General features: G+C 38.8%; 1 protein-coding gene across 4 annotated transcripts in view; it reads left to right on the top strand.

Moving 5' to 3' along the window:
• The window catches only part of ZNF385D (zinc finger protein 385D), a 437,048-nt gene extending 413,274 nt beyond the window's left edge, over window positions 1-23,774 (top strand). For all 4 annotated transcript variants that reach the window (XM_075083227.1, XM_075083226.1, XM_075083229.1 and 1 more), the window contains 4 exons: window positions 15,415-15,648; window positions 17,582-17,760; window positions 19,108-19,209; window positions 23,016-23,774. In XM_075083227.1, the coding sequence (XP_074939328.1) occupies window positions 15,415-15,648; window positions 17,582-17,760; window positions 19,108-19,209; window positions 23,016-23,249 (749 nt within the window). In that variant the 3' untranslated portion in view covers window positions 23,250-23,774. The remainder of the gene's footprint in view (window positions 1-15,414; window positions 15,649-17,581; window positions 17,761-19,107; window positions 19,210-23,015) is intronic.
• Window positions 23,775-24,697: the final 923 nt, after the last annotated feature.

Here is a 24,697-nt window from a genome sequence, read left to right as displayed (position 1 = left end):
GATCTGCTCCATGATCTGGCCACACACAGAGCTGAGACTGACTAGCGTGTCATACCCTGGGTCTTCCTCTTGTCCCTTTTTAAAAATGGGGGTTATGTTTCCCCTTTTCCAGTCAGTGGGAGCTTCACTGGACTGCCATGAATTCTCAAATATGATGGGTAGTGGCTTAGCAACTTCATCCGCCAGTTCCCTCAGGACCCACAGATGCATCTCATCAGATCCCATGGACTTGGACACCTTCAGGTTCCTTAGATGGTCTCAGACCTGATCTTCTCCTACAGTGGGTGGTTCTTTATTCTCCCAGTCCCTGCCTTTGCCTTCTGTGGTTTGGGTGGTGTGACTTGAGCACTTGCCAGTGAAGACTGAGGCAAAAAAGTCATCGAGTACCTCAGCCTTCTCCATATCCTGGGTAATCAGGTCTCCTGTTTCCTTCCAGAGAGGGCCCACATTTTCCCTAGTCTTTCGTTTATCACCAATGTACCTGTAGAAGCTTTTCTTCTTGCCCTTGACATCTCTGGCCAGACTTGATTCTATCAGGGCTTTAGTTTTCCTAACCTGATCCCTGACTGTTTGAACAATTTCTCAGTATTCCTCCCAGGCCACCTGTCCTTACTTCCACCCTCTGTAAGCCTCCATTTAGTGGTTAAGATTACCCAGGAGCTCCTTGTTCCTCCATGCAGGCCTCCTGGTGTTTTTGCCTTTCTCTTTGTTGGGATGCAGTGCTCCTGATCTTGGAGGAGGTGATCCTTGAATATTAATGTTTCACTATTACCTGGACATGCAAGAGATCATATATCTGTGTGCTGTATAGTAAATAGACTTGGGAAGCACAGTACAGTAACTTTCTGGGAAAACTGGTGGAAGGCTTATTTTAAAGCCAAATGCTTCAAAACCCTTCAATTTTCCATGTATATTATAAATATGATATATTCAACAAGAGCAAGTGCAGGGTCCTGCACCTGGGGAGGAACAACCCCATGCACCGGTCCAGGTTGGGGGCTGACCTTCTGGAAAGCAGCTCTCCTGAGAAGGACCTGGGAGTGCTGGTGGACAGCAAGCTGACCATGAGCTGGAAATATGCCCTCATGGCCAAGACGGCCAACGCTGTCTTGGGCTGCATGAAAACGTGTGTGGCCAGCAGGTTGAGGGAGATTATCCTCCCCCTCTACTCCACCCTAGTGAGACCACATCTGGAGTACTGTGTCCAGTTCTGGGCTCCCCAGTTCAAGAAAGACAGGGAACTACCAGAGAGAGTCCATCAAAGAGCTACAAAGATGATCAGGGGGCTGGAGCATCTCTCTTATGAGGAAAGGCTGAGAGACCTGGGTTTGTTCAGCCTGGAGAAGAGAAGACTGAGGGGGGAATCTTTTCAGTGCTTATAAATATCTAAAGAGCGGGTGTCAAGAGGATGGTCCTGGACTCTTTTCAGTGGTGCCCAAGGATGGGGCAAGGGGCACAAGTTGGAACACAGGAAGTTCCACCTGAATATGAGAAATAAACTTATTTACTGTGAGGGTGACAGAGCAGTGGAACAGGCTGCCCAGGGAGGCTGTGGAGTCTGCTTCCCTGGAGACATTCAAAACCTGCCTGGACACAGTCCTGTGCCCCTTGCTCTAGGTGTGCCTCCTCAAGCAGGTGGATTGGACATATGATCTCCAGACGTCCCTTCCAACCCCTCCATTCTGTGATTCTGTGATTTAAGTTGCACTAATAAAATTATTTTCATGTTAATTTCACTTTTTTAATTTGTGGGGGAGGGGAGGTAATGTGTAGCCATTTGAAGAGGAGGGAGGCAGCAAGGTTTTTGCTAATGGTTTCATGGTGGAAGCCTGGCTTTGTTGCTTTGGACATTTTTCCCACCTTCTTGTTTTCCATTTCACAAAAAAAATCTTACAGTTGTACAAGTGTATGCATTTTTTTTTTTTATGGTCATGGATCAAGATGTGACAATTTATAGTTTCAGTTGATCTACAGTTCAGAGGCCTTGAGAGAGAGGAACCAGTATTCTTTTTTCTGGTCAATTTACAGCCTTTTTCTCCCACTCACCAAAAAAAAATTTTACAAATCTATATAGATGTATTACCTAAGACTGGAGCTAAAGTACCACTATAACCAATTGGCTTACAAGGTCACAACTGACGCAGGTTTTCTGAAGGAGAGCTTAAGCAAGCTCTCTGCCTTCCTGCCAAATGGATAATACATAAGCAGTATGTAAGGCAACTCTTTGTATAAGCATTGGCTAGATTCTTTACATTGTGTATTAATAATTTGTAGTTTTCATAAATGAAAACACTGAAATTATCAAAAAGGCCAAAACCTGCATTTCATGGTTTGTATTGCCATTTCAGGGACTGGCATATTTGAAGTTTTGTTTCAGAAGAAAAGTGCTGTCCGTTTTCACAACCTGTGCTGAGTTTTCCAAAATGCTGTGTGATGCAAAGTGATCCTAAGTAAAGCCATTTGTAATTTTGTTTGTATGCTATGGTAGCAACCTTAGGATCCTGAGAACACAGCTAATGTAGTATATCAGTGCTAAAGAGATGCTTAAATGCTCTTGTATTGGATGCTGCTGAAGCTGAAGGATGTTCAGAAGTATGTTGTTGCAGCTGCTGTTATTTTACTAATGCAGTCATACTACAACTGCTTTCCAAGATTTTTGAAAGCTAAATCAAAGAACTCAATTGTTAATTCTATATTTTTCATCCGAATAACAATTTTTAAGTGCAGTAGGTTTCCCCTGAAAAAATTTGAAAAATGTAATCATGATGTTATTATTTTCTAGTTATTAAGGAGGAGTAAGCAAGAGAAGGTAAAATACATTCTTCATCATAAAAAAATCCCAGCCCTCCAGCAATTGCCCAGACCTTACAGAGGATTATTCTGTATTTTTTTTTTACTGTGTGCTCCAGTTACTACTATTTTTTCCCTGTTCTCTATGTATTCTGCTCCTCAGTAGGTGTTTTAACTAGAATTGTTGAGATAAGATCTGATGGCATTATAGAAGTGCTAAAACTTTTTACTTTTTATGAAGGAAAAGTGGATTTTAAGGAAAAGTCACTGATGTGAAACTGAGTGAAGGTGTGGCTGTGGAATGGTGACCTGACTGTTGCAGATGTGTGACACTTCAAACTTGCATGTTCATTAACAAATAATTATATGGTTGAAAGGCTGCTGAGGCAGGCAAATTGTACCTATTCACCTAAATACTGTGTAAACATGAATATGAAAATTACATTCAGTTATTCATAAAATGGCTGCAAATGAGGGCACCTTTCAAATATCTGGGCTTGTATTGGTGCTTTCATGCACTCTTATATATTTTTCTCTGTTATAGTGTAAATGGGAGAGAGATATGACAGAATGAAAACTAAGGAACCAGCAGAATAGTATAATATGCTCCTAAAGAGAACTTTTCTCTCTTTCTCTTTTCTAAGAGCTAATGCTGGGTCTGAATTATGTCAGATCTAGTGATGCCTGAATAACTGTCATGTACAAGAAAGGAAAAAAATTTAACAGAGGGAGCTAGGGTATGATCTTGTGAGTGGTGTAGTATTTGCAGCCACATTTAGAAGGGAAGCTGAAACCACTTTTGTTGCTACTGTGTTATGTTGTTAGGGAAAGAGCTGCATACAAAGTAAAATGTGGTACATGTAGAGAACGACAATTTGGGTTTACCAAAGAAATTAATAAAAAAACTGTAATTTTGCTCATTAATATCCTCCCCTACTGGAAAACAAAATGTGAAAAGACCAACCATTACAGAACTAGCACAGTTTGCAATTACTAGCAGCTCTGCTCCTGTTGCATAGGGCTGTTTTCTTCAAATGTCCCTCCATGACATTTCTTCTGAACAGACTGTAGTTCTCACTTTGCCTATGACTAATCGCCTAAGAGTCACACCGCTTACAACGTAGCTACTTTCATTCACCTTTACAGAACTTTTGTCTTTGCAAGTATTGGACAACACCATCCAATAAATTAACCATGTCACTATGAGTATTAATGTATGTCACTTATAGTTTTCCAGATAATATAGGCCTTTAATATCAGCCTTACAATAAAATGTATAAGAGAAGGTGAAAGCATAGCAAGAATTAAATGCCTCATGTGAGATCCTGCAAATATTTGCTAAACCTAGTCTTATGCTGTCATTTTGATGCTAATATCCATTAATATGCAGCTGCTTTCTTCTTCTGCCACTGCAAACTAAGAGCAGTCATTTCCTTATTAAGGTCTAGTCTGCTAGCTTGGTGTCCTAAAATGCAAACTCATTGTTGTTTTATGTGTAATTGGTTAAATCAAATAATATATTTGATTCTATAAGCCTTAGCACTCAGAGTGGTATCTGTGAATGATGCGATTATAAAATACATTTGTGATTTTCATTGTTCAATTGTGTGCAAAAGACTTCATATAATTCACCAGAAAAATACCTTTGGGCTAGGGAAGCACCTCTCCTTTCATTTTGATTTTGTGGAGAGTGTGCATGCTAAAATAATGGTATTGACTAGGTAAGCATCCCAAATAGCAAAGCACTGATAACCTCTCTGCTGGGTATGTGTGGATGGTGACAGGGAGGGCCACTAGAAGAGACCAAAAGAGTTGTTTCACTCTCTTCTGACAAAGAGGAAATTTTATGAGAGTGAACTCACTAAATGACTGAAGCAGACAGGCTTCTCTTGCTCTTTGTCTAATCCCAGGACCAGCCATCCAAACTCACTGTGGTTTACTTAACATGTTGCTTCTGCCAACTAACGTAATTAAACTAATAGTTCAGTTGGTAGCAGGCTGCCTGAAGGGAAAGGAAAGACTGACACATGGTAGCCAACAGAGACCGATAGCATTGCGCAAAATAATTGTTCTATTGTAAAAAAAAGTAAGAAAAAGCAAAACAAAACCTGTAGATCATGCCAAGAACTATGATGGCAACAAGTTATTTAGAAATTGCTGATCTGGATTGTTTGTGCAACTCTCTGTAAACATCATTCAACGTGTTTAACAGTAATGATGGCACAGGGTGTTTCATAAGACCTTTGTTTCAGTCCTAGCCCAGAAGTGACCTGTGTTGGGTTAGAGAGGGGAAGGAGTAGAAGGGATGAAGGCAATAGTAGGAATGTTTATTTTAGATGATGGAACCTCCTGGAGAGGTAAGAGCAAGATAAACAGATGGTCATAGTAACTGCAATTGTGGATAGTAGAAGACCCTTTCAGGGAATGTCTGGAAACTGAAATTTCCTTTTCCCAGATCTCACCTGGGTACCACTCTTGGGATGTGCCTGTCAATTTATGAAACATGTTACCAACAGTATGTGATCAGCCAAAGGAAAAATTCCTTGTAGAAAGCATTGGACTGAGGAGAACTACTAAAAATCTAAATTGGATAGCAGAAAAGTCAAAACACTTATTTACTCTAAAGACTGAGAACAATAGCATTACCATCAATTCCTTGTGAAATTTGTTCATTCAGAATTTGGGCATTTTGTATCTCAACTACTTATGGAAGAGCAGGTGGTTGTAAGGAAGCCATTGCTGATCAGTCCACAGGACACATCTGCTACAAGCTCTACTTACAGTGCACTCCAAGACAGATGTCTGAAAGAATGTATGTATTCTCACTGCTCTCCCTGCCTTCACTCCGCTGAAAAGAGTTTTACAGTTACAACAGATGCTTGTACAGCTTCTGACAGTTCCTATGTTAGACACAACATTAGTTTATTGCCGAAAACAGCTTTACTAGCTCAATGCTCTCCAGTAAAGAAAGTAAGCTGCTGTAAAGGGAATAACATTAATTATTCCTGGATTCAAGACAGGAGAATGCCATGACACATTACACTTACAAGGGCAATCAGAAGTCAGAGTTCTCAGAAATTCTGAGTTGGATTCCAGTTACTTTTATTTACTTCTAGGTTCTAGGACTATAAATCTGTTTTGAAACTTAAAGTTTAGATGGAAGTTTAAAAGAGGGCATTCAACCTGCTTAAAATGCAGAAAAACCCAACTCCCTGCTTAAAATGGAGAGCGATCCTATGCAATCTGCAGTGCAGTTCACTCATTCTTTCCTTGTTCCATTTGATTAATTAAAGCAATGTATTTTCTCTCCTTCTGCCAGTGATTAATACTTCTCCACACTTCTTTGTTTTTGCTGGCAGATTGCTGGGGGAGAGGTTCCACAGTAAATTGTTTTTGATATCAAGTTTTAAATAGGCTTTGCCAGCCTGCTTGTTTTGTGAAAAATATTTCTCGGTCTCCAGTACTGTATAGCCTGGACTGTGTCTGCTCGATGTCTCTGTTAAAGAGAAGATGAGTTTAGAAAAGCCCCTTTCAAAGCTCGCTTGCCTCACTATAGATGCTAGGAACTACAGGCCTGTCAGTCTCACTTCTGTGCCTGGCAAAATTATGGAGAAGATTATTCTGGGAGTTATTGAAAAACACCTGAAAGACAATGCAGTCATTGGTCCCAGCCAGCATGGGCTCATGAGGGGAAAGTCCAGCTTAACAAACTTAATTTCTTTCTATGACAAGGTTACCCACCTAGTTGACCAAGGGAAGCCAGTCGATGTGATCTTTTTGGATTTCAGTAAAGCTTTCAATACTGTCTTTCACAGTGTCCTCCTGAACAAAATATCCAGCAAAACTGGGAGGAGCTGTTGACACTCTTGAGGGTAGAGAGGCCCTGCAGAGAGATCTAGACAAATTAGAGAGCTGGGCAACCACCAGCCGTATGAAGTTTAACAAGGGCAAGTGCCAGATTTTGCAGCTGGGGCATGGCAACCCTGGATGTACATACAGACTGGGGAATGAGAGGCTGGCGAGCAGCCCCACAAAGAGGGATCTGGGGACTCTGATCAACAGCAAGTTGAACGTGAGCCAAGAGTGTGCCCTGGCAGCCAAGAGGGCCAACCGTGTCCTGGGGTGCATCAAGCACTGTATTGCTAGCCAGTTGAAGGAGGTGATTGTCCAGCTCTACTCTGTGCTGGGGTGGCCTCACCTCAAGTACTGTGTGCAGTTTTGGGTGCCACAGTATATTAGGGATACAAAGCTACTAAAGAGTGTCCAGAGGAGGGCCACAAAGTTGGTGAAGGGTTTAGAGGGGAAGCCGTATGAGGAGCGGCTACAGCTTCCTCACAAGGGTAAGAGGAAGGGCAGGCGCTGATCTCTTCTCTCTCATGACTAGTGATAGGACCCGAGGGAATGGCAGGAAGATGTGCCAGGGGAGGTTTAGGTTGGATATTAGGGAAAGGTTTTTCACCCAGAGTGTGGTGGAGTAGTGGAACATGCTTCCCAGGGAAGTAGTCATGGCACCAAGCCTGACAGTATTCAAGAAGCATTTGGACAATGCCCTCAGACATGTGGTGTGAATTTCAGGGTTTTCCTATGCAGAGACAGGAGCTGGACGTGATGATCCTTGCAGGTCCCTTCCAACTCAGGAGATTCTATGATCCTATGATTCTGTGATGGTCCAAGGTGAAAGAGGGCAGTTGGCTGCCACTTCCTTCCGCATGTCTGCGGGGTAGGCATGTGAGGGCAGCAGGAGTAGCAGGAAGAGACTGAATCATGGTTACATACTGGCCTCAGTAACAGCAATTTGTTCTTCCAGGTACATGGCTTGAGTTAAAGCCCTAATGGGTGTTCAGGTGGGGAGGTAATACTTCAAAGCCATTGCTGTTAGTGATGCAGACAAAAGTTGCTCCCTGAATTCTCCTTGGGGAAGTAGTGCCTCCAGTAATGACTAGGTATAATTCATATCACCTAGACCTTGGTGGTGAGGCAGGGCCTATTTTTAAACAGTATTTTGGACTACCGTCTACACTAGTGATTCACATGGTTCAAAGGGTGTTCCTGGACACAGGAATGCAACCATCCATTCGTTTCCACTGCTACAGCTGTCTCTGGATGACTTCTGGCTGAAGCTAAATCTCCCAGATATCCCTGGGCAGAGTCTGGAGTTCAATATGAGCCAAGGAATGACAGGCGGTTCATGTGCAGCTGACCTGTTTTGGAGGATAAAAGAGTTTAATAATATGGATTGGGACTGCTGTGCATATGTTGGCCTCCATGCTGCAGAAAGGTACATTCAAGGCAAATTCATTTACTGTAGTATATCTTGCAGAACCTTTTTTTTTAGTGGGTTTTTAGTTTTTAAGGAATTGTTTTCGATTCCTCATTTTTTACTGGCAGTAAAATCAACTGATGCTCAATTTCTGCTCATGCGTTAAGATAAGCTACAAATATATTTTTGACTGTGTTTGTTTTTACTTAAAAGTTGGGAAATGCATACTGAAGCATGTGCAGATGTAAAAAACTGGTGGCAGTTTGCCAGCATAGCCCTTGATGTTGCCAGACATGAGAGACCTATGTATAGGATAATACAGCTTTCCTTCTATATATGTGATCAAACCACTATGTGCATGTTTTATTCCTTATCTTAAAAGCAATGCTTTACAATGCAGCCTCCAAAATAAAAATGTAACTATCAAAATGAAATCTAACACACTGCCTTATATATAACTTTCAAGTTAGAGTCAATGTAGAAAATGTGTTATTTTAGCAGGGCTGCTGAGCCTACAATCTGCAAAATCCTCTTTGCACTTGACTGTGAGCTCCACCCTTTAAACAAACACTTTGTCCTGGTTTCAAATTGAATTTTTCACTACATGAGTCTCATTAATTAAATGGCAAGAGTAGCTTCAGCCAGCGACCCGTTCTTCCCCCTGCAGCTCCTTGTGCAAGACCCTTTTGCTCATAGTTGGTGAAAGCTGTTTTTCTTCTGCTTGGCTGAGGGGAAATCTGTACGGTAGAAAGGACAGCTCAGTTCCCAAACCCAGTCATCACTTGGGTTGCTTAAAATAACTCCAAAAATAAATGGTTTCTTCTCATCGTCTCCTTTCCTTCTAGTCACGTTTTTGTCAGCTACATTTGCCTTGAGAACCCAAAACGCAGACATTTCCCTACCTTCCTCCTTCCCTTTCTTCAGGTCTTTTACCCCCAGCTGTTGCTGTTGCTGCCAGCTCCGTTCAATTAACCTCAACAGGAATGCAGTCATCCCTCTGCGGTTAATCCTGTTCAGGATTAATGAACTGTGCTTTAAACCAAGGGAACTTCTAGTAAAAATTAGGTATCATTTCATTAGAAAATTGAGTAGTGCTAATTAATGAAGAAGGTCATTTTAGGACTTAGCAGGATTGAGTTTAACTGGATAAAAAAAATCCGCAGAACAAATATGTGAAGTCTGCCACTTTCTCTTCACTCTGACTCTCTCTGTAGGCACCTTTTGTCACCAAATGTCCTGTTTTCTGTCTCCCTCGCATCAAGTCACCATCAAGGCATGTTACTGGGAAGCAGGATGTAGAGGCAGCAGTAAAACAAGGCCACTTGTTCTGGAGCCACTTGTTTCTCCATCCTTTGTTTCTGAGTGATAAACACTGTGTATAATGTGATCTATTTAAGTGTTAAAAAACAGGGGCTGGTCAAAATACTGAGGTCATTGCATCTCTAGTTACTAACCAAGAAAATTCCTGGCATTTGGTTTTCAGGCTGGTCCTAGGAAAGGTTGCAGTCCTTCAGTTTCTCAGTAGCGCTTGTTCTGAACATTTGAGCAAAGGCTTGGGCAATACCTTAGATATGTTCAGCCTTTCACTTTCTGGATATCAAAAGCAAACACCTAGATAAAGCAAAGTAACAAGGAACTTTAGCAAGAAAATGACTGACAAGCCAGGGCAGCGACAGGGGAAGGGAGAAAAAGGAGAGAGAAGAAGGGGAATAGCTGGTGTTTAAAAAAGCAAGATCATAAGAGACAGCTCATCAAAAATTTTCAAATACTGTTCCTGATTGTTCATAAACAGCTTTGTTTATTACTTCAAGGCTCTTGACTCTTCCATTATGCCATATTAATTATTATCCATCCTGTAAAAGATCAGGTAAATATCATGATTTCCAATACTTCCTGTCACTTCACTGAAGGAGGTCTTATCATAAAGTAATGAATTACACAACTGTCATTCAGATATTTTGATCTTTTATACCAAAAAACCTGTGATGTACAGAGTTAACTCTCTAAACCATGTTCTTGCAAGTAGTTTTTTCTTACAAAAAATTACATGGGTTCTAAGTTCTAAAAATATACTTCTGACTCTCCAAGTAAAAGATATCCATTCTGGGAAGGATATATCCAAAATAAATTGAATCCAGGTTTTGAATGTAGAACTAAGTATAATGACCAGAATTTTCATAATACGATACCAAAAGAATTTTCTGTACAATATATTGTAATGGGCCAAATATCCACCAACCACAAAATATGCAAGTTTGTATTCTGCACATATGAAGGGGGAGGAGTCGATACATTTGAGTCAAAGTTCCTCAATGTGTTTTTAGTGCCAGAGTTAGCTAATGTGCTTATGTTTTAGCATGTGAGTACAGAAAGTCAGCCAAGCACAAAAAAAGTCACTTGCAGTTATTTTTGGGACGGTACCTTGTTTTTTATATAGTCCACTGTTATATTTTTAGATTCAAAAGAAATTACATCTTAGCCTCAAATGTAATTACCACAGAGGATGGGATTTTCAAAGCAGCCCAAGGAAACTGAGGACCGGCTTCTTAGTAGGCAGGAAAATATGCTGAGACTCTTTTGAACATGCCAGTATCAAGCATCCATACAGGAGCATTCTGTTACTTGATGCAGGTTTGCTATGAGCAAGCCAGCTGACAACATTTTTGCAATACTAAGAAGTCTTATAGTATAGTGAAATATTTCATATCAAGTTATGTTTGTCATGAGAAAGAATGTGCTTTCCAGTTTCTGCGGGACGGGGGTTGTTTTGGGTTGTTTTTTCCTGGACAGCATTATGGGCCAATTGCTCAATCCTTTTATGTTAAAGGCAAGGTTTGATTTGAACAAGACCAGAATGCATGGGTATGTGCTAAATCAGATATTATTAAACATGTGCCACTTGAGATTGCGGAAATAAAAACACCCTCCTAAATAGCTGTGATTTGTTTGAAGTCAGAGCACTTTTCTTTCTGTGGGTCTATTTATAGTTTCAGGATAAGAAATTCTTATGCTTAGTAGCAGGAACTGATGAGTGAGACTTCCACATACTCAGAAGAAAATAATGAGTTGTAATTTTCTGTTTCTTCAGCCTAAAGAAAATTCATGAGTCTTGTAGCTGGGATATAAAATTAATCCTGCTTACTTAGGAGGACCTTAATCACACACTTGCAGTTTTCTACTTGAACTATGGTATCTGTAGTACCCAAAGGAGTCAATTCTCACCAAATGTTTTTCATCTGGCTTTGTCTTGTTAAAATAAATCTTTGATTTTTGCCAGTGACAAAGATTAGATTTTAATGTAATTTTTTTTGTATGTTTAATTTTTATTCTGTTGCTATATTAAGACCAGGAACACAAATGGATTATTGTGAGTCCTGAAGTGTTCCCTTTTTTGCTGCTGGAGTCCAGTTCCATACAATATTAACAATCAGCTTCTATGCCAAAGCCAAGCAGTGACAGTTGCAATAATGAATATTTGCTGCAGGCCACTGGTATGAAAATAGCACAATGCTGCAAGCCTGCGTCACCAGAAACAAATCTTCCATTTGACTGTGACTGAATTTCCAGCTTGATTTTAGATCATTTATTATTGAAATAGTTCTTAAAGTACTGTCATAATATAACGTTAAGAAATGCTGATTCAGTCTTCAAGGCATCAATTCAAATGCCTTCCTACTCCTTTTTGGTGTTTGGTGGGTGTTTTTTTGTTTGTTTGTTTTGTTGGTTTGTTTGTTTTAATCCCTTATACCTTTAATGCTGTACCCTTTATTTAGGGTACTGAACTATGTACAGGCAGCAACACTGTAACACATTCAGAGAGATGCATGCTGGTTAGGTTAGAAGTTCTGGTGAGATGAGGATTTGAATTCCTTCTTGGTAAGCTTACTTGACAGCTTTTAGAACGTTTTCTCCTTAATTTCTGCAGATAATTCTAAACTTGATATGAGGAGGAACAGCTTTGCATCTTTAAATGTGTCATGGTTTTTACATCGTGAACTTGGATGGTGTTTTCTTGTATATGTTTTGATGTCAATATATTTGTGTTCGTGGAGCATGTATTAATATAGGGCACCTTTTGAAGGAGCAGAATATATGCAGCGAACTGATTTTTTGTTGTTGTTGAAGAATTTGCTGATGACATTTACGATTTTTAGTTTAATTTTTATATGCAATGCTGCTTTCACACATGCATATCAAAATACCCTCAAAAGGACTGACATAATTGATTGTATTTTCATATGTAATTACATAGTGAAATATTACATCAACACAGATATAGGAGATCAGATATTTGAAGTAGAATAAAATCTGCAGTTATTTAAGCTTTTTTTTTTTTTTTGGTCATTGCCTCAGGTTTTCCTACGGAAAATAAAGAAATTATGATCTATATTTTGCCTAGGGCAAAAAACTGACCCTTGCACTGCAAAGCTGGCACTGGTGATTGATGTACGTATCTAATTTCCTGCAAGATTCAAATGAGCACCAACACTGCCATCAATCCTGAGAGAATGTTAATGTCTTCTTTTTTTTTTTCTTCCCTCTCCCTGATGCCATCTGCCCTCTGCCTTCCTTTTCACCAGGAAAGTATATTACCTAGACCTGCTACAGTCCAGTAGTACCAGGATGGAGAAACTGAAGTTTTAAAAGCAGTGTTATGTACTGCTGGGAGTGGGCTTTTGAGGAAAATAATTTCACTGCAGAAACTTTCAACTGAAGAAAGCCAACATCGGCACAGATTCTTTGGAATGGGAAAGGAGTGACTAGTTAAATGTATAATTTTGTGGACAGATCTACAAAGGCTTCATTTGCTTATCAGTTTCCCAACAAAAGGCTTAATATTTCAAAATAATATTTTTCTTTTGAAACATTATTGTTGGTCTGTTAAAAAAATATGAACAGAATGTTCAGCAAGTTAACATCATTCCTCTGGATCAGTACATGACATCCCCAGTACCTTTGGGATATAACCACCTCCAGACTCATGCTCAGAAAAAAACCCACTTTAATTAGACTGTAAGCAGGACTTTATTTTTCCTATATGCCTTAATGCCTGGCAATATGTAGAATATCCACATGACAAACTACTTTCTTGGTTTTATGAATAATAATTTTTAAAAACCCTCTGGGAGAATACGTAGAGGCATTACAAAATACACAATGTATAGAAATTAATAGGGCTTGATGGGTCCTATTCCCACTGACTGAAAGGCGTTCATACCTGGGTTGCTGTTGCAGATATTTGTTTAGCCAGTTCTAAGTCCTCCAGTAGGCAATATTTCTAGAATCTCTGGAGCTAGGCTATTCTCAGGCCTTACAAGCTTTAATATTAGAAAGAATTTCCTGATGTCTAATCTAAGCCTCTCTTGCTCTAATCCAGTAGTCCTTGTCCTATTAGGAGGGATCAGGGAGAAGAGCTTATTCTCTTACTTTTAGCTACCTTCTACAGATACAAAAAATGTTGTCAGTGTTCACCCTTCATCTTCTATATTCATCGTCCATATTTTCTAAACCTCTAATTTGTTTTGTTCTTATCCCTTGCAACCCGCCTCTTATTGGTTTGCATTTGTATTGTGGCTGGATTAACTACAAAGCAAGTAATTGTTAATTTTTGATGTTGCAGTCCCCAGGCTGGACATAGGGCCTCCAGTGCTGATTAGAGGAGAAAAAAATAAGTCATAAATCTTTCACTTTGCACTTCCAATATGGTGGGGACTGTTTTCATAACATGATGATGTAAGACATCTGTGTTCATCTTGTTACTTGCTACTGAAAGCTTTTTCTGGAAAAACAAACAAACCAACCAATCCAAAATCAATCAATCAATCAATCAATCAATCAAACAAAAGCAATAGCAATACTGAGGCTGTTCTTCATCCTGTTTTAATAGATGATTTAATATAGATTTAATAGTTAATCCTACTGAGTGTGGATTCCTGCAATTGCCTTTACTGAAAAGGATCTAATTTTCTAGACTGTTTCTCCAATGCATTAAAATTATTTTGAATCATGTCTCCCAGTGTGTTTGAACTTGCTCCCAGTTTGAAATTGTCTTTGAAGGTAATAGGTGTGTTCATCATTAAGAAATTGTTTAACGGTTTTAGTCTGAAACACACCTCTGCAGCATCAGTTGTGTCCCTCCTGCATCACAAGCACATATTGAGATCTATAAGCCAAAACCTCTTATTTTGCCTATGCTAATAGATGGCAATTAATAAAGCACAGTACAGGTAGAGCGCCACTAATACAAAGGGATGTATGAATCCAAAATGAGCTGGCTATGTTGGAAAGTCCTCAATTCCAGGAGTATCTCAGAAAAGTAACTAAGATTTCTTATGGGGGAAGCTGCTACTCAGTAGGCTTAATATGACAACACTGCAAAGGCAGAACAGCTCCTGTCCCTTCTCTCCTTCTGTCCCTTACTTACCATCCTCTCCACTGGCTCAGTGCTGGATCTTACCATCCTCTACCCTGCTAAGTGCTTAACTACCAAATGATACTGCCATATCCAAATGTCACATATATATTACTCAAACCACCATAACATTGTGTATTTTCTGTCTCTTGGATTTGAAAACTACAGAAAAAGCACAAGTTCTTAGACGCAAGTACTAGATTTCCAGATTCAGCTATATAACATGCTTACAGTTTTTCCAAACATACCACTAATAAACAGAACAGAAATCTTATTAGTGTTTGTGTAGGTCTCAGATATAGAATGTTGTATGTTTAATTACTATTATTAGTATGTAATGTTAGTATGTAATGCATAGATAAACGTATACTGTGTATTAATAATTACCTTCAATCATTTAACATTAGTTTTGGCTAATATCAAATGAAGTATCAATTTAACATTTTATTTCATCAGATATCAAGAACATAAAATTATTTTCATTTTAGTTTTATTAGTACAGAATGTTAAAACATTAGCTTGGTTACTTAATCAGCGTAAGTATTATGCGGTACTACGGCAGCTTATGCATCTGAAGTGCTGCATATAAATTTTAACTGTCTATTGTACTGGTAATTTACACAACCTCTTTAGTGGATTATCTCTGAGCTGTACAGTACAGACTTAATGACCTGTATTTTCAGTTTATGAATTCTGTATTTACTGGGTGTTAGCAGAATGCAGGAGACGGAATATGTGGCATTTTGATAAATGGGAGTACTGTATTTTGTAACTACACAAAATACAAAGAATAAGGTCAGATTTAGTTCATTACCATTAGTCAAACCATCACCAGCACGATCCAGCTCTCTGTGTGGTTGCAGCATTAGGATGCAAACAAGCAAATGCCAAAGGTCACAACCTTTCTTTTTCTTTTTTTTTGTTTCCTTCCATCTCCTGTCTTTACCCACAGACGTTACCACAGGGACACCAGCAATATCAACGACGACAACCGTGGAAATCCGGAAGAGCAGTGTTATGACAACAGAAATCACCTCTAAAGTGGAGAAAATCCCCACGACAGCCACTAGCAGCACCACATGCCCTTCCGTTGAGACTGAGGAAGAGAAAGCAAAAAGACTGCTGTACTGTTCACTATGCAAAGTCGCTGTCAACTCTGCCTCGCAGCTGGAGGCGCACAACAGTGGTGAGATGGAGCAGTGCTTGCTTTCTTCCTTTTTTCCTTCTGTCTCAAGAGCTCTGCAATTATCTTTCCCTGAATAGATTAGATCTCTTGCAGCAGGGGACAAAGAGGTGGCAGAAAACTGGCAATTACATGGAATTCATTAACTATTAAAGAATAACAATGACAGGCAAAGAGGCTTTCATAAAGGAGGAAGAAGGAATTTTATTGCATGCAAGTTACCCGTTTTCTAACATTTTAGCTTTTGCAACTTCCGAACCTTACAGAGCTAAATGACAGCCCATGCTTCATTACCTTTGGTGTTCAGAGTTTGCATACTTTTGTTTGTGCTAGCTAGTAAACTGAGTATGAATGCCATTAGTTTTATTTGAAATCTAACAAATTAAGACTGAAAGAGTCAGAGTTCTATGATGAGAGTCAGAATTCTTAGCTCCATATTGTCTGTTAATAACTTGTTAAAATTATGTCTATTTTTCCTTTGTTTTCATCAACTGATGGCAATTGCTTCATGAGAGTTGAATGGGTAATTGCTTACCTCCATCTTTCCTCATTTTTGAGCCCTTTCTTGTTATTAGAGCTAGTAGCAATGGTAAGCTCCAGTAGTAGCTAGGCATCATTCACAGTCACTATTTTAAGCATCTTATTGATTGGCTTTGTGGTGAGCAGAGTTAAAAGATCTTGGGATTTAATATGGTGACAATGACCACCTGTAACAGTCTTACAGAAGAACTCCTGATTTTGCATGTCAGGGGTTACCTGTCAGCAGGGTAAACGCAGCTAGGTGACAGAGAAGGCAGGGAACCTTAGGTTTTAAACATAGAGACAGTGATGATATACCTACAGCAAGATGATCAATGGTTTTATGATGTAATAAAAAAGAAACCACTTTGGCATGTCTATAGAATCTACTCAAATTAAAAAGAAAATTATAATTTGTTGGTATTAATAAGAAACAAAGCCTAATCAGTTTTAAATTCTGTGTTTGCTCTTTGCCAGATCTTCAACTGGTGAAAATTTAAGTTCATAAAGCTGTACCCATTTAACTTCATATGAGGGATAGACTCTAAACATTTTTCTGATAAAGATGAGAGCCAAAACATTATTCTGAAGGTTTAAACACAACACTCCAAGTTTTTGCTGTCTATGCTGATAAAGTGTGTGTGGTCACACACATACATGCTTGTAAAAGTGTACATGTGGGTGCATACAACAATTATCAGTGGAACACTAATGCTGTACATGGCAGGAGTCTGTTATCATACAGACTACCTGCATGGAAGTCAACAGCATGAGGAATTGTTCAGTTGAATAAAGGTAAAGCAACAGGACACTATTATTTTCTATCCGATCTTTATTTTGTATAAAAAATGCAAATGCATTTTTCTCACATGTATGTTTCTCACACATTTTGGTTTCTGTTCAGGACACTAAGGATCCATAGGTTGCTGCCAGGAACCTCTGCCCCTTTTTGATTTGGAGACTAATTAGTTAATTACAGATCTAAGTGTAAGCTACCTAATGCATACTGTTTGTCAATGCATTCAGGAGGACTACAAATCAAAGCCAACTACATCTTTAATAGCTGAATTACTCTTCCTTTGCAACTACAATTCAGGTCTTATTAGCAGCAGGAGTTAATGAGAAAAGTCACACCCATTTAACTTCACATCAGGATACCTGATTGTGCCACTACTTACTGGTGTGGCTCCTTTATTCTCATGCATTACCTACAGATATGTAATTTAATAATTAAATATCGGATGTGAAATATTGTTACATTGGTATGAATCTGATACAGACAAATACAGGCATATTCCAAGGATAGCATGTAGCACCAAGCTGAGGTTCATATGGTTTTCTTTTAAAAAGAAAATGAAAGAATGAATGCAACCGAATTGCCAAAGTTGTTTGTGTTTCCCATTTCTAATGTCTCCAGGGACTAAGCACAAAACTATGCTGGAAGCTCGGAATGGAAGTGGAACCATAAAAGCCTTTCCCCGGGCAGGCGTAAAAGGCAAAGGACCTGTGAATAAAGGAAACACAGGCCTTCAGAACAAAACATTTCACTGTGAAATATGTGATGTGCACGTAAACTCTGAGACACAACTGAAACAGGTACTCAGCTAGCTTGCAGAGTGTGAATCCTTGGCTGTTCTTTGATTTCATGGTGATAAAGTACCAACTCCCAGCATGTGTCAGTCTAACAGTTCACATCCAAATGGAGCTTACAGGTTTTGCCCTTTGTCCTTGTCTTTCATGCTGTATGTTTTGTTTTGGATATGATTTTCCCTGGCACAGAATATATTTTCTCAAAAGCTCTTGATTAAATATATGTCTGAAAGAGTTACAGAAGCTGTGAGCTGCAACATGTTACAACTGTCTTTAGACTACTGTAATTGTCATGAGCTAATAAGCCCTGCCATTTAGTGTACTGCATGATATTTGCCTTGACAAAGATGTGGAGGTAGGTGCAGCGAGTATTTTGACAAAACATTGAATTACCTGCTTAGAAATGCAGGATGGAGAGGATTTGTAATACTTTTCCATCAGTTTTACTCTGTAACTGAGAAGCATGACCTCTAAATTGCAATTACACTAAGTTATGTTCAGTCATTCTTCAGATGAACAAAGCCTTTGTTCTGAAAAACACTTAGTTTCATTCCATATGCCTTTTGGAATTAAATACGTGTTAAGGAACTTCACCAGAATGAAGATAAATTCTGTAATGGACAATAGCAATACTTCTGCTTTCAGGAAAAAAATGTCCAGTTCTTTGTCTTTTTTTTGTGAGAACTCTCTTGAGAATGAAAATCAAAGTAAAAATATAGTTCTGGAAAAGGTCTCTTACACCCAATACTGCAATAAAGTCTGTGTAGAAGGATCTGGTAAAATCTCATAGATTTTATAAAGAAGATAATGGATTTTGTGGGGGTTTTTCACCATCTTTCAGCTGAAATCTTAAAAGGATGTCTAGGCTTAAGAATTTAAACAATGTTGTGACCTTCCCCACACCCTGTCCATCCCCAAAAGGGATGCTCTACTATCTAATATTCTTCCAAAACTTTCTATCAGCAGTGGATTGAATTTGATGGGTGCTTTGCAGAGATAGGGAGGAATTTTTCAAGGCTTCTATCTTGGACCTGATGCTGTTTAGTTGCCAGCCGGGGCTGAATCATGACAAGGTCCTGTTGAAGTTAACAAAGGTAGGAAAATAATTAACTACAGTGGAAGCAGAGTTGAACGGGGCACTGTGGAAAATCACAGTCCCAATATGTGATGCACAAAGAATCATTTAAATTGGAACAGACCCTATTCCCATTCGTTATTGAATTAGTCAAAGTAATGCTGTTGTGGAGAGCAGTCACATTCCGTATTTGAGCACCCTTGTGTAAAGCAGAACCTGAAATTATTTATTGAGGAAATATCACTCTTCTTTTTTTTCCGCTAAATGTATTTTAACAGCACATAAGCAGTAGAAGGCACAAAGACAGAGCTGCTGGGAAGCCGCCTAAACCTAAATACAGCCCTTACAACAAACTCCAAAAGGGAACACATCCTCTAGGGGTAAGCCAATCACTTTTTTATTTTAATTTTACTTTAACCCTGCTGAGTAGGTTTTTTTAGAAAATATAAGTGGAAAAATGTTTAAAATTAGAGGAATAGTGTAAGCAATGGGAGTATACGAGTGTATGAATGAGCCCATGGAAACCCACAAGGGTCTTTTTTGATGGGTGTGGACTACAACCCAAGGGTCCTTGTTTTTTGTAGCTACTCTGAATAACCTCAGAAAAGAAGCTTGTTTCAAAGGTCATTAGAGAGCAACAGATGAAAGAAAGATCCAGATGTCAAACAGGATTCTTCCAGTTTTCATGAAGGACAATAGTGATGAAATGACTAAATAAAATATAAAAGTTTTATTCTATCTTTATTTAGAAAATTATTCAGGTAACAATTGAAACAAATAAAAAAATCCATCTCTCATTTCATTCCACTCAGTTTCAGGATGGTTCTTGTCACATTTTCAACTGCCAGGAAAAACTATCTGAAACACAGTTTTTTTCTAGCTTTAAAAGCTGAGAAAAAGGTTCACTTTTTAATAAAAAACCCAGCTAGGATCCTGCCACTAGTTAAGAAACAGCTTGTATTGTGGGTGGGGTAGTGAAACATCTGACATTTGTCTCCATCAGATAAACTGCACGATTGTTTTATGTGCTGTGGTGTTTTGTAAGGGTTTATAGATGGTTTTGGCAGGGGGAAGATGTTGATTCATTGGCCTCATAGATTAGCCCGTTATTGTTGACCATCTTCTCTAATGGATGGAGTATATGGAGCTTTTTTTCTGTGAAAACCCAATTCTCTTTAAGTTCAGTTAAAGCTCAGAAAGCGTGTCCTTGTTGGGGCAGCCCTCATGATAGGTATATTCACACACAATTCAGTTGTGTAGGAGCTTTCTTAGATGTTGTAGCATAATGCAGTGCACCATTCTGGTAGATCCACTAGCAGGGAAATAGCCCCATAGTGTTTTTCAGTAATCCATCAGGAAGACCAAGGTCTCCAATAAATGTAAGCTATACTGAAAGGAATAGAAATGATGTAACTGGGATATGGAATCACTATAGCCTCTCTGACAGGATTATTATTCCTTTAGGAAATTCATTGTTTCCCAGGGGGTGAAAATAATTACTACCTTACTGTTGCTGTTGTGCACAGTTCTCTATTTGCCCATTCATGTAATGGTGATTTCTGAGAACTCCACCCAAGGATCAAGGCTGTTTAGTCACTGCATAGGCAAATAAAGGCAATAGGTCCTTTTCCTGCCCTCTTGCTCCCAATTGCTCACCATATACAAGTCAGGCCAGAGCTGAGCAAAGAGGCAAAGAGGGTTCAAGAAGGAGTAGAGCAGAGGCTACACTGAGAAAGGATAAGAGCAGTTCTCCATTTAGTCCTTTTGGTTTTGAATAGAAAAAAATACCCAAATTGCTGTCACTTGAAATGCAGAATGGCATAGCAACAAGCCAAAGATGTGCTAATTTTACTTTGAATGTAAATGTTTTTGATGAGCTGTAGACTTTTTCTTTACTCTCTGTTAATTTTTCAAGTCGTTTACAGTCCCTTAGTTTACTTCATTGGAAAGGAAACGAATAATGACTACTTTACTCTTAATGTTGACCTGTGTGTTAATTAGTACTTGCAGAGAGGTTTGAAATGAAGGTGCAACGTGCTCTACACACTAAATAGTACTGGTTTTGCAACTATCGAAATCAGAACCATATTGATAAATAAACTGAAAAGCCAACTTCATGAGAAGTTCCTGATTCCTCCAAGAATGGCAAGATCGCAGCATCACAGTCAGTGTAAATCACATAAGATCTTCGTTCTTCATGACAAAAAATGTCTAAACATAATACATTTTATTTCTACAGAAGTTAGAAAAAGGACATACTACATTTTCATAGCTTTGCTAGACCAAACACATTCCATTGCCATGCTTTCAATACCATTTGTACTGCTTTGTCTAGTCTAGTTTTGCATGCTTCAGAGATAGAAGCTTTATGAGTTCCCACAGTACTATTTCAGAGTTTAAGAAATCTTGTAATGTTGGGACTGACTTGATATTTCTTCAAGCCACAAGTGTCCAGCATGTATAAAATACTGTAGTGGAGAGAAAGAAGTTATTAAGTGCTTGATAGTCCAAACTTTCTGCAACAAAATAGCTCTTATGAAAAACACTTGGAATTCTAGACCACTGTCAGAGCCCTGTTGTTTTGGGCTGGGTGTTTTTTTTTTTTTTTGTACTTTGTACTCAGGGGTTTTTGGAAGGTTTTTTTGAGGTTTCTTTTTTTGAGTTTTTTTTTTTTTTGTCTGTTCTAAACAAGGCTGAAAAGAAGTATTTACTAAAAAAATGTAAGGAAGGAGGAAAAAGTCAAATGCTCAGCAAGAGAAGAAGACAGCTTGGACCAGTGAGCGAAACACTGATCAAGGAAAAGATAATATCATTGCTTTTCATAGGCACCATGAGGAGTTTTGTATCTAGCATCCATTATGTCCTCCATTAAAAGAATTGCAGAATCTGGTCTCCTCTGAGTATCTCTCCCAGAGCTTTCAAGGACCTTGAGGCCAGCAGAGTTGCCAATGGGTATTAAAAAAAAGTAAAAATCCTGTATCCATCTGCTGGTAAAGAACCAACAGACTTTTTTGGAATATGGTGATAGTGTAATGATGAAACTTACTGTGGTGGTTCATGGCAGAGTACTCCTGTCCTTGCTTTCTGACTATTCACTCACCAACGTGCTGTTGAGTGGAAAGTATCAGACTGATATATAGTGCAAGTTAATTATTTGAAAGCCCCTTTCAATTCAAGGATGAGAAATTTTGTTTCCCTGCAAGTGAGAAGTGTCTGTACTCACACTGAGATGTACCACATCATGGTACATGTATTCATATTCATATGTTCAATGCCACATACTCAGGTTTATGTTCTTTGCAAAGGGCCTCAGGTCATACCAGGACACAGACCCACCCAAAGTCCATCAAAGCCAATGGGAACTTTTCTTTGTTAGTGGATGAGGTTTCTATTCTTGTCTCAGAGTTACGAAACCAGAACAACAAAGGTATTCAGGCTCCTAGCTTCTTATTAGAAACTTGAAATTGCACTGAAATCTGGAGAAAACTATATGAACTACTCTGATGTTCATTTGTATGCATACTAAATGTAAGTTCTCTTAAATAATAATGGACTTCTGTGAGTATTTTCAATCAGTCTGAGGAAAGCTTCAGCTTATTTTTTGTCTTTTTGGAAACTCTAAGTGAGGAGTTTTCCAAATTATCTGTTGTTAGAGGCAGAAGCTAATAAAGAGGAGCTAACAGGCGATCTTAAGTAGACCTTGCATCCTAATGATAAAAACAAAAGCACCTTCCTAGCCAGACCAGGGAATAGGATATGTTTTAATTCTGCTCTGATCTCTATCATAAAGCTGGCCAGATAGAGGTCTTTCAATTGATGGCTAATTCTTCCTTATTTAATTCTTGCAGGGGACATGCACCTTTACTTTGGTACAGATTGCCCAGCCCTTTTTTAGGTTTGCTTTGATTTCTAATCTCAGATTAAATTATAAGTCTCAGTGATAAGGCATGAGCCTACCATCAAGAGGACATTGAAAGTCTTTGACCCTGACCAAATCCTGCTCACCCTTGTCCAATGCTCGAGATCGTATCGCCTGTCACAACCCTGCAGCTCATAGAGTCAGTAGCCACTACGAGGCCTCTCCTACTTGATTTTGCACTTATAATCTTAAATCAAGCTTCCTGTCGTGTAGCTAATATGAACAAATTATGTCTCTCTGTTTGTTTGTTTTCTCTCTTCCCCACAGGTGAAATTAGTATTTTCAAAGGAACCTTCAAAGCCGATGGCTCCACGAATCTTACCAAATCCGCTAGCAGCTGCAGCAGCAGCTGCTGCTGTGGCTGTGAATTCCCCCTTCAGTCTTCGCACAGCCCCAGCAGCCACCCTTTTCCAGACTTCAGCACTTCCTCCAGCACTCCTACGACCAGCTCCAGGGCCTATACGGACCACCCATACTCCTGTGCTGTTTGCTCCTTACTGAACTCCAAACAGGAATTAATTGTACTGCAATAATTTTTCAAATCAAAACAAACAAACAAACAAACAAAAAAAGAAAATGAAGAACATTGAACTATGCAGTGTTTATTTATAGTTTAAAGTATATATGAAGAGCCAGGACTTTTGATAGAGAACTGAACAAATTCTAAAAGGAGGAATGGGCAGTATTTTCTCCAGATGAGAACATTCCTCTTGAGTATTGATCGTTTTAGAACTGATCTCCAGCATTGACTTGTAGTGATATATAAAACTAATGAAGCCTTTTGACTGTGCTTTTTGGCACATATTTCCCTGCAATGTCTTTCCTGCTTTATGAAACAACTTACAGATTTGTCTAAAGGGCATTAACTGGTTCCAATGTACATAAAATACTTTATTCTGTAGATTAAAGAAGAAGAAAAAAAAACACTGTGAATAGTAGTACCCTTACCAATCCTCCTGCCAAATAAGCAGTTACTGGGTATTTATCTGAACAAAAGTAGATACAATAGATGTCTTGTAAAACAGTAGTATTGTGTCTCTATCTATGCCACTAGGTTTCTAACTGAGTTGCAAAAGATAAAGTGAACAAATTCTGTCACTTCGGTAAGTAGTCAAAACTGATGACAATAATGTGGAGCTGTTCCTGGTGAGCAAAAATTGTTTTCCTCACCTGTAGAAGAATGGGCATGAAGATAGTCTATGTTTAGGACAAAGTAAACGATAAAGAATATTTAGCGGGGGAAAAGAAATCCAGATGCTGTACACAGAATGGATCAAACTTTTATTTAATGGAGAACGTGTGTGTACAGTGTGTGTATATTCTAAAGATGTAATACATACAGGATAGATCAATGTCTAAGGCATGCCAGCGGACAGCAAAAAATACACTCTTGTCATGAAACAGGCCTGAACACTTTAGTGTTGAGCAGAGGGAAGACACAAATGGGTTACGCATAGTCATAACTAGCAAATGAAAAGCAGGAGAGAAATCCTGGCCCCATTTAAGTCAGTGTAAAGTTCCTCCTGACTGCAATGTAGCCAGAATTTCATCCCAAGAATGGCACATGTTCTTTTTATATCACACCAGTGGGAGTGTCTGTAGATACAGGTAACATTTTTTGCGATAGGCCTAGTCTTAGAAACAGATTTATTATCTTGTTTTATTTCCTACTGATGTGATATAAAATGTCTTAATATACCTATAAAATGTAAACAGCAACACATGAGATACATGTTACAAGATAACTGCACATTGTGGGCTTGGAACAAATACAACCTTTAGGATCTGAAGGGACCCTTGAATTTGGTAGCTGACCTTTATGTATGGACAGCTTAAAGCCTTATAAGTTTACTGTGAGGCTTAAAGGGGTTGACTGTGTCCCTTTAAAGTAAGATTTATCAGGGGTATATATAGATATATTGTATATATGTTAGAGTAAGAAAAATAAC

The sequence above is a fragment of the Phalacrocorax aristotelis genome, chromosome 2, assembly GCF_949628215.1.
Source record: "Phalacrocorax aristotelis chromosome 2, bGulAri2.1, whole genome shotgun sequence".
NCBI lineage: Eukaryota > Metazoa > Chordata > Aves > Suliformes > Phalacrocoracidae > Phalacrocorax > Phalacrocorax aristotelis.
Note: the sequence above shows the minus strand (reverse complement) of the source record. Positions and strands in the feature narration are given on the sequence as shown.